General features: G+C 43.3%; 1 protein-coding gene across 1 annotated transcript in view; it reads right to left on the reverse strand.

The window, feature by feature from the left end:
- Positions 1 to 10,000, reverse strand: part of LOC123517115 — a 219,653-nt gene that overhangs the window by 31,079 nt on the left and 178,574 nt on the right. Inside the window, 1 exon segment of the mRNA XM_045277026.1 lies at positions 8,134 to 8,217. Coding sequence (XP_045132961.1) covers positions 8,134 to 8,217 — 84 coding nt within the window.

Raw genomic sequence — 10,000 nt, forward strand, 5'->3', positions numbered from 1 at the left:
CAACTGTCTCCTCTCGCCGTCACTCTCCTCTTATCGCGCATGTAACCTTGGATGTTCAGAGAGTATAAATTTAATCTGTAACTACACTATCATCCTAAAGAACCTCCCAAACCACTGCATAAGAGCGAGATCCCACCGCACACATCGCTCTCCTTCCCCAACTACACTGCTTTCTCCCAAGGCCTCAAGTCTTAATGGAGACACTGCCATCTGCATCGCCCAAGCCTCCAGGCCACATCCGTCTCCCTCAGCTTAAGCGTGACCTTCCGTTTTCCCAGAACCCCAACCCACCAGCCATCCGGCGCCCACACTTGACGACATTCATTATGGTGTTGACAGTCTACACCACTAACCCAAGACGCTTGAGACCCTTGCCCTCACAAAACAGTCTTTACATTCATCACTCGCTCCACCTCTCTTGGCCACCTAAACTGGAGATCATAGAACAGAGCCGTGAGCCCATCACCTCCTTTCGTCTCTCTTCCCCTTTAAGTCATTACTCGCCTCATTACAAGGCGCAGCTGGCCAGGGCCCCTCCTGCATCACCCACTGTGCGCCTCCAAGCGGTGCTCAACACCTGGCTCACGAAAACCACCTAACTGAATCGTGAAGTGACGGGGCGGAGGAGAGAGGTGGAGGACTGTTGTGTACCAAGGATATCAGTACTATACAGGTACCGTACATAGAAGAAGCACATTCAGAGCTGCACGAAAACAACACGGTACGCTATAGTAGTGTAATATAAGAAACAAAGACGCCAGCCAAGAGAGCCCAGCAAATATACGAAATCACAAACTACGGGAGTCGTAACTGTATAGAAAAAATGACACAGCCATGGAAAATTGCTTGTCAATATGAATAAATCGGATACATCAGAACCCAATGAAACACAAGTGCATCTGTGATCATTTTGTATACGGTAAGCTTTGGATTCCAGCATGTCCATTACAAAAATTAATTCCTGCTAATGTAGAGTTGCTAACGCCGTGAATACCTACATGGCAACCGATCAGTAACAGTGTTAAATTAAATCTGAACACTTCATTATCGGTTAACTTCCCTGTGCACACATGCAAGTGAACGGTGAAAAATCAGCAAGCCAGGTTGAATGTAGATGAACGGAAAGTAGGTAAATGAAAACAAGACGAAGTTTCTGCATCTTTGAGACAATACTGAAGACATTCCATTAATTCACTACATCCCAGAAGCATCATAACCGGGAGATACAAATGGATTCGGGAAGTTCAAAACGATGGAATGTAAAAATATGGGCAAGTGAGGCGGCCACGACAGTTGATTGACGGGTGCAGTAACAGCCTCAGCTCCACGTGTGTATAACGCCTCACACTGTACCGCAGCGTGTCTGTAGCATCGACTTTTCTTTGAGACTTACACCCGTATTCAGAAACGCTATGCTCTCTCATGACGACTATTTCCGAAGGCTCTAGTTGAAGATAATCGTGTTTTTAAGGGTACTTTTATGGTTCTGGGGATGTATTAACAAGATTTCTAGTTGATCACGAAGAGAAACTGTCTTGAAAAGCCGGCTAGACGTCTATAGGGACTTGAAAAAATTGTCGTGGTGAGAAAGCAAGGCGTTTCTGAATATGGCTATTACTGTGAAATTACAAGGATTGCCATGTATAGACCTGATAGCTTCTTGCAGCTTCACTTACATTTATGCTCTAATAACTACATTTTTTCCCTTGTTATGTGTTAAAAGGGATTAGTCTGAAGGGAGCAAAACTGGGAGAGAGAGAGAGAGAGAGAGAGAGAGAGAGAGAGAGAGAGAGAGAGACTCAGTGCAAGTGTACCCGTCTCAAACATACTTTTCAAATGATAAGGCTACAGTTTTCATGCCAGATTTGCTTCCCTGTTTTGACTACTGACCACACATTTCCCGCGAGATTTACCTTCGCCGGGAGCCTCGCGAATATTGCAGTATTCCTCACCATCGTCGTGACACTGACAGGGGGAACTGACGCCGCGCACCAACAACAATGAGCTTATACAATGATGAATCGCTAAATTGATGCCCCACTTCAGTGAAAAAAAAAGTTTAATCCCGTAGTACACCAAATTAAAATGACAAACTAATTACCGCTCTGATAACCTGTCCATCACGGGAGCAGAACACCAGCGCACAGTAATGGTGTGGATGTTACTTGTAAACAGGAAAATGCTCACAAATTATACTCAAACACTGCTTGTTTGTGGAAATGTGGAAAGTTTGGGGACAAACCACATTTTTTTCCACTCATTATTTTTTTTTTTACCCTTTTTCTTTTTTCACTTTTTATTTTTTTCCTGTTATATGAGACCAAGGTGTCCACGTGTCCAGAAACATTCCAAGGGGCAAGGAGCAAGAAGCGGACCAACCTTGCTCTTACATTTTTCTTTTTCCATTATTCACCTTTTTTTCTCCCTTTTTATCATTTTTCCCTGCTATAAGAGACTAAGGTGTCCACGTGTCCAGAGACATTCCAAGGAGCAAGGAACAAGAAACAGACCAATTTTGCTCCGACATTTTTTTTTTTTTCATTCTTCATCACCTTTTTTCTCCCTTTCTCATTATTTAAAATTTTTCCCTGCTATATGAGACCAAGTTTCAGAGACATTCCAATGGGCAAGGAGCAAGAAACGGACCAACCTTGCTCTGGGACTCCTCGACTCGTGTACACCGCAGTCTTGGAGAGTGAATCACGTTTTACGCTTCTCTCTAGGACGTCAACAAGTTTGTGTTATTGTGAGGAGAGTGGCCTTCAAGCTGGCATGCTGCAATAACCAGTCTCCAAATTAGTTTTCTTTATTATTGTGGCTATTCTTCTTTTGCTTCCTCTTCTTCCTCTTTTTGTTGTTACTGTTACTGTTGTTGTTGTTGTTGTTGTTGTTGTTGTTGTTGTTGTTGTTGTTGTTGTGTTTATTTATTTGTTTAGGTAGGTGACTGATTGATTGATTTATTAGTTTTTTTCTTAAGAATGTCATTATCATAAACTATTCAAATATTTATAACTGCTTTGTTAACTACTATCTATGAAATTACGATTCTTTTTCATCTACACTTTTGACACTAACCTCATATTCTTTTGCATTTTTTTTCACCTTAACTCTTCAGTTCTCAATAACACTGCACTGCTCCAAAAGTACGAGTAACATAGTTTTAAACATTTATCTTACTTGAATGGAATGTCATATCTTCTCAAATACCTAATGGGGATCGAAAACTCCACATTTCTCTTTAAATCTTTCAAGACGCTTCGCTCAACACAATACCAATCCTTCCTTCCTCCCTTCCTTCCTTCCTTCCTTTCTTCCTTCCAATTGCAGCGGGTGGACACAGCACGCGTGAACCTTGGCCTTTCCTACAGGTCTGAATGGAGCCCCCGAGACCTAGGACTTCCATCCATCGAGTAAACACAACTTCCTCCCTCCATTTGAAAGCTTCATCGTTTCATATTACTAGTGTTCCTCTATTCTTGCCTGGAGGATTCTTTCTTCATCTCTGTTCATATTATAGGATTCGTCAATGGGGTTTCTTTCCTTCACTCAGATAGAAAGCCGATACAGGGACCTTGCGGGCACTTGAAGGGCCGTGAAGCTAACATGTGAAGGGCGTCGTGAGGTACAATGCAACGAACGCAGCAGTTCAGTGGTTACTTAATAAACTCTCTCTCTCTCTCTATCTCTCTCTCTCTCTCTCTCTCTCTCTCTCTCTCTCTCTCTCTGCTTTCCCCTTTCTGTGCAGCGCTGTGATGGAAACTAATCCTGTCATCTCCATTATTTGTCTCCCTCGTAAAATCCCCCAAGTCAACCTTCCCCTTTATCATTACACATCACTGTTTTAAGGGGAAGCACCACGCATCTCCATAACCTCGATATTTATTCTATTATTCATATCCTAATTGAACATGTTCCTGATAAGCAGGAGTTTGAAGTCACGACTGGGAGTCTTTTCCCATTAGCTCAAACATACCTATTGGATCATTCTTCATTTCCAGCATGAGACTAAACAGTCGGTCACCATACATCAGTGGAATCATGTAACATAACTGAGAGATGCATGTTCCCTGATCCATGTTGCCGAGAACTGTGCAGTATATCATGCAATGCTTACAATTTTATGAAACATAACTCCTGCCTTGATGTTTCCTTGCCATCACTGGGGCTTCCCATCACTCCAGGCAGAGGGAAACGTTTAGGTACAGGACGAACTAAAAATCTTGTTTGGCACCTCTTTAGTCCAGCATCACCTTGGCCACCTTCTGACCTACTTATGAGCTAATGGCTCCCCTCACTCCTAAGCTAATATCACCCGTCTACGCAGCATTGTTTCTTCTTTCTTCTTATTGCATCTAATAAAGACTATTAAATCAATTCTAGTCAATATGTCCTATCATATATTCGACCATCCGCTTGACATCATACCCACCATGAATCCAAGGGGAAGGGAGAGAAGACTAGGGAGATAAAAACACTGTATTGGAAAGGCCAGAGGGAGCAAGTGGTGCATGTCGGGCGGCTCAGGAGGGATGAAATTGAAGGTTGCCAGGTAGCAATCCCGCACTCACTACAACGCTGGAGATCATCGCCGCTCGTACAGTTTTCATGCGTCGAAGTTTCTGGACACTGCTCGTTTCCCCAGAGGAGCGAGAAGGTGAGGTGGAGGGACAGCCGCGTCTCGGGACATCCTGCCACTGAGCGGTGACGGCCACTGACCAGCACATCTTACTTCAGGTGATGCTGAATAAGAAAAACATCGGCCCACAAAATGATAACCTTCTAAAATCTCATTATTGGAGCGTCGGGTAGCGGCGATTAGCGTCAAGGCAGCGCGCCGTAAAGCCTCGTTATGATCCTAATCACCGGACTGGCCGCCGCCACGCTAGAGCGCCTCCTGCCACTGCCAGTTTGGTTACTACGCCTCGCAGCACCAAACACCTCCCCGCCACCACGCTTACTCTTACTCCTTGACAACACACAAGCCAGAGGACCGGGGTTCGATTCTCCGGCCGAGTGGAGATATTTGGGTGTGTCTCCTTTCACGTGTAGCCCCTGTTCACCTAGCAATGAGTAGGTACGGGATATAAATCGAGGAGTTGTGACCTTGTTGTCCCGGTGTGTGTTGTGTGCCTGGTCTCAGACCTATCCCAAGATCGGATATAATGAGCTCTGAGCTCGTTCCGTAGGGTAACGTCTGGCTGTCTCGTCAGAGACTGCAGCAGATCAAACAGTGAAACACACACACACACACACACACACACACACACACACACACACGGGATATACTAGGTATAAAAGTGTGAGAGAGAAAGCGAGTGATAATCCGAGTTACGGGCGAGAATACCCAAAGTACTCCTATAAACCATGCTAATTTTTATCCAATCCCAGTAAGAGCAGCAGTAGCAACATGAACAAGGCGTGGGGCAGCACTCCCAGGCCCGGTGTATCGCGGCATGAGAAGCGGGGAAACTCTCTCCTTTGTCCTGCCAGGCCGGGGAATCGTGCCTTGATCTTCTTACTTGTGAGTCAAATGCTCAAACTACTAAGCTGACTGGAACCCCCCGAGGCAGGAAGGGGGAGAGAACAAACGCGAGAAGGGAGAGGGAGAAGAGGAAGGGTAAACAAAGTGGGAGGGGAGCACTAAAGGCCGACTCAGTGATGGAGCAGAAGTGAAAGGAGTAATGGTCCTGGCGACTCTCGGCCGCAGCTCCCTCAGCGTTCCCGCCATGGGCCTGGAGGAGTGACCCCCACCAGGGATTGAACACTCCTCTTCATATCATGGACGCAAGGATGAGGATGCTGCGAGCCACCCTCACCCACCCTGACTTGTCTATGCATATATTTGAGGTGTGCCTAAACCTGTGCAAGATCTTATTTTACTCTACATTTCGGAGGCAGCAAGAGGCTGAATAAACATGAGGGGAAACACTAGCTAGTGCCGCCCCATCAAGAACGCGAGGGAGTAGTTTAAATACCAGGTTAGTTAGTTCAGTGTACAATGCTCTCCTGAGGCCTGAGTTCTTGAGTCTCGTAGGCACTGCTGAAGTAACCTCGTTCTCTCTTCTTGTGTGTGTGTGTGTGTGTGTGTGTGTGTGTGTGTGTGTGTGTGTGTGTGTGTGTGTGTGTGTGTGTGAGAGAGAGAGAGAGAGAGAGAGAGAGAGAGAGAGAGAGAGAGAGAGAGAGAGAGAGAGAGAGAGAGAGAGAGAGAGAGAGAGAGAGAGAGAGAGAGAGAGAGAGAGAGATGGCTGAAGTCATTAGATTATGCGGTAACGATAGATCAAAGCAGTTTATTTTCCGAGTGTTCCCTGAAAGAATATGAAAAATGGAGTGCATGCATAATAATGCTTCCTTTGTTGGAAGATGTACATACAGTATATACGCGTACGGTACTTACATACTCAAGCTGAGGTTTCCTTCCTCGTGCTGACTGGCTTAGCTAATACCACACAAGAGGCGGTCACTGGCGTGGTGACGCAGACAGCAGCACCCAGCCTCACTCAATGCTCATCTTCAAGACATTCGTCCCTGTCTTTCGGCTAATTCTCTACCAGTTTTTTTTTAGGTAACTTACATTTGAAGTGGGCCTTTTTTTTCCATTTCCTGTTGTCCTTGGCTAGTTTTCCTCATGCATAAAAAAAATCTTCACGATAATATTATTCATCCTCATCCTCTCTCTCTACCTCTCCCTCTCCCCGCATCTGTAGCTCGGTTTCGCTCTGGAATACTCATTTGCCTCAACACTAATGGGCAGATCAATGGTTGCGAATTGATAAGTAAAAAACTAAATTCAACGCTGCTAAAAATTTAACGAGATTATATGAGTCAAAGAGCTGGTAAGAAAATTTTCCCTGTAAGTTTTTTTTTTTTTTCATGCTAATCTTTTAGAAAGTTATGAAGTTAGTGACAAAAGTGAGACCAGCTGACGGGGGAAGCTCGCCGGAATACAAAAGCCTTATCAGATTCTCCGGGGAAAAAAAGGAGGAAAGGCAGGGAGATAATGAGGGATTTTACACCAAGTTGTAGTAGAAGCACAAGCCTACTCAAAGTCAGTCAACTTCAGAGCAAAAATGTGTATCTCACTACGACAGATGGACGGGAGAGGAAAGCATTACCATCGCTGAGACCATTTGTAACATTTTTTCTTCACTTCTTGTACGTAAGAAGGGTAATGGCAAAGAACAATAAAGAAATAAAAAAAAAAAATGCCAATTGAGGTGCCAGTGCCAGATTTGAGATTTGTACAAGGCAATTCGATTTGTATTCTAAACTCATTGTTCTCCCATCAGGATTTACTTCAAAGGCTGCAAAGATGACGAGTCAGGTTTCCATGGATATCACTTATTATTTTCCATACCTTTGAAGCAGAATCCTTGTTGAACTATAGCCAGAATCATGAAAACACATGAAAGCCATTGATAACTTCACTACATACCCCGGTTATATCACAAACTTATTTTCACTAAGCCAACCATGGAACTTCCTTGTATATAATGGAAATTGAGTCCACCCCATAAATCTAACTCGCCACATAAGAAGAGATGAGAAAGAAAGAACAAATGAAAAGGAGGAGGAGGAGGAGGAGGAAGAGGAGGAAGAGGAGGAAGAGGAGGAATAGGAATAATAACAAGAAGAGAAAGTCATTAGAAAAAAAAGAGATCATTAGAGAGGATAAGAAATTATGAAGCAAGTTTTGAATAGAAGTCATGATAAGACAAGGAGGCACAAGACTGCTTTGGTTTGCCTCTCGCGTAGTTATGACACTCGTTCACCACACCGGCGTCCACACCATCAAGTAATCGTAAGAGTTAAAATTAGCTCTTGCTTTATCCGAAGTTATTATGTTCTAAGGAAAGACATTGAGAAGGATTATTACTGTTATAAAAAGTTAGTCAATTTAAGAAGTCTCTCTCTCTCTCTCTCTCTCTCTCTCTCTCTCTCTCTCTCTCTCTCTCTCGTGTGTGCGCGCGCGCAGACCAGTCAACACAATTCTCACATCTATCCAGCTCGTTCAGAGTAACACATTTTCTTCCACAAATAAATAATCTTATCGAAAGCTTGAAAATGATACAGGATGGACGGGTGTGTGCAGGGATCACGCCTCGCCTGGGGGGGAAGGAAGATCATCACACTCACCTGCTCGCCAGGGACGCGGAGGGAGAGGCCTGACACTCCCCGCTGCAGAGCGCTGCCGTAGGGCGTCACCAACTCTGATCCCACCTGGTGAAAGAAAAAGACCACGAGGGTTAGTATTGTTCCTTCCGTAACACTTCCAAGCGATTTGAAAATAACAATAACTTTAACGTGTGGTACCATTTGTTGTACAGCTTTACTGAGGCGCTCACACGCCTTCGTGGCAAACCTTAATTCATCTTAAACCCTACAAGGATATCTTCTTATCTCGTGCACATTCTTATTCTAAATCGCCTAGAAAGAAAAGTACGATGGCGTCATGATATCAAAGTGCGGTCATAACTCCAACCGGCGCCTGAAAGAAGTCCATTAGGATACCAGCACTGAAGCCAGCTAGCAGGAAGGCATCAAATGAGTGCCCTACAATCCCGCTCGTATCTCCCTCAATCCCAAAGTTGTCTTGCAACACTCGCCACTTCATTCAAAAACTTACAACACTAAAACACGCAAAGACTCACGTAAAGAAAAAAAAGTTAGAGCCTCATGTCACTCTGAGACACCTCGCTGAATATTCACACAAATTTGTAAACTTGCTGTTCAGAGAAGAGAACATCAAATGTCTCTATGACATGACAAGATACCTGGGGATGGTTCGTTACTGAAGTGAGATGAAAAAAGACAGCCTGTGTCGATGTTTGTGTCACACTGGCACTGACACACGGCGCCTACAAGGTGATGTGAAGGCACCGTTTAAAGAAGACCAAACTTTATTGATGATATGTAACTCTTTTATGTAGTGTTATCTACCAACGTTGTAAGTTAGTTTATTGTATGTTTCTTTTTTTTTTTTTCTTTTTTTTCACAACACCTGCAACATTACAGCGTATAACAATGATGAATTATACAGAAGCAGCACAGAATACACTAACGCGTTCATCACTGTCCATGACAGTATTTCTGACGTGGGAGGGATGGACAGCTTTGCCTTAACATGCCTCTACGAAACAGATTTGTTTTGAACATTTAATGTGACCGAAGGCTACACAAACATTCAATCTGTCCACAATGCACAGTGGATGAAATGTTTTGAAGGATATAGAATGTGAAAATATTTTGTTTCCTTTTAGTTTTCTTTAATTCTCCGAAAACATATTCAAATGAATCTCTTTGAACCAAAAGGGAGTGATGCGTCACAAGCAGTGCAATGATGAATGTGAACAGTATTGTGCACAGACTGACGCCTTACTTATCTGGAGGGAACCGTGTGTGTGTGTATATATATATATATATATATATATATATATATATATATATATATATATATATATATATATATATATATATATATATATATATATATATATATATATATATATATATATATATATATATATATATATATATATATATATATATACACACACACACACACACACACTATCTTTTCCTATCTTCTTTCTTTCCATTTTTTTCTTTAAATCTTTCTTTCACCTTAGAGGTGTCAGGTGTGGTGAAGGCAGCCCACTAGGTAAACTCAAGAGGCTGAACTTTTCCCAAGTGGTGACGGCCGCGCCAGTCACCTGCCGACCCTGCGACGCAGGGTGTGGAGCTAGGGTGTGGCACCTGCTGGCCACAAGACACTGGCCAGGTGCGGCGGTAATTGTTCGGTACATGCTGAACAAACATTTAAATTAATAAAAAAAAAAGAGAAGTCAGTCTTACTGAAGAACCAATGCTACAGCAGCATACACAGCAAATTTCAACTAGCAAGAATTAAGGGGAGAGTCCGGTTTGGAGACCCCAAAATTATAAAAAAAATGACTTTTTGTGAAAAAAATATATTTGGTAGGTATACATTTTGGCAACTATC

The sequence above is a fragment of the Portunus trituberculatus genome, chromosome 41, assembly GCF_017591435.1.
Source record: "Portunus trituberculatus isolate SZX2019 chromosome 41, ASM1759143v1, whole genome shotgun sequence".
In the NCBI taxonomy this organism is placed as follows: Eukaryota; Metazoa; Arthropoda; class Malacostraca; order Decapoda; family Portunidae; genus Portunus; species Portunus trituberculatus.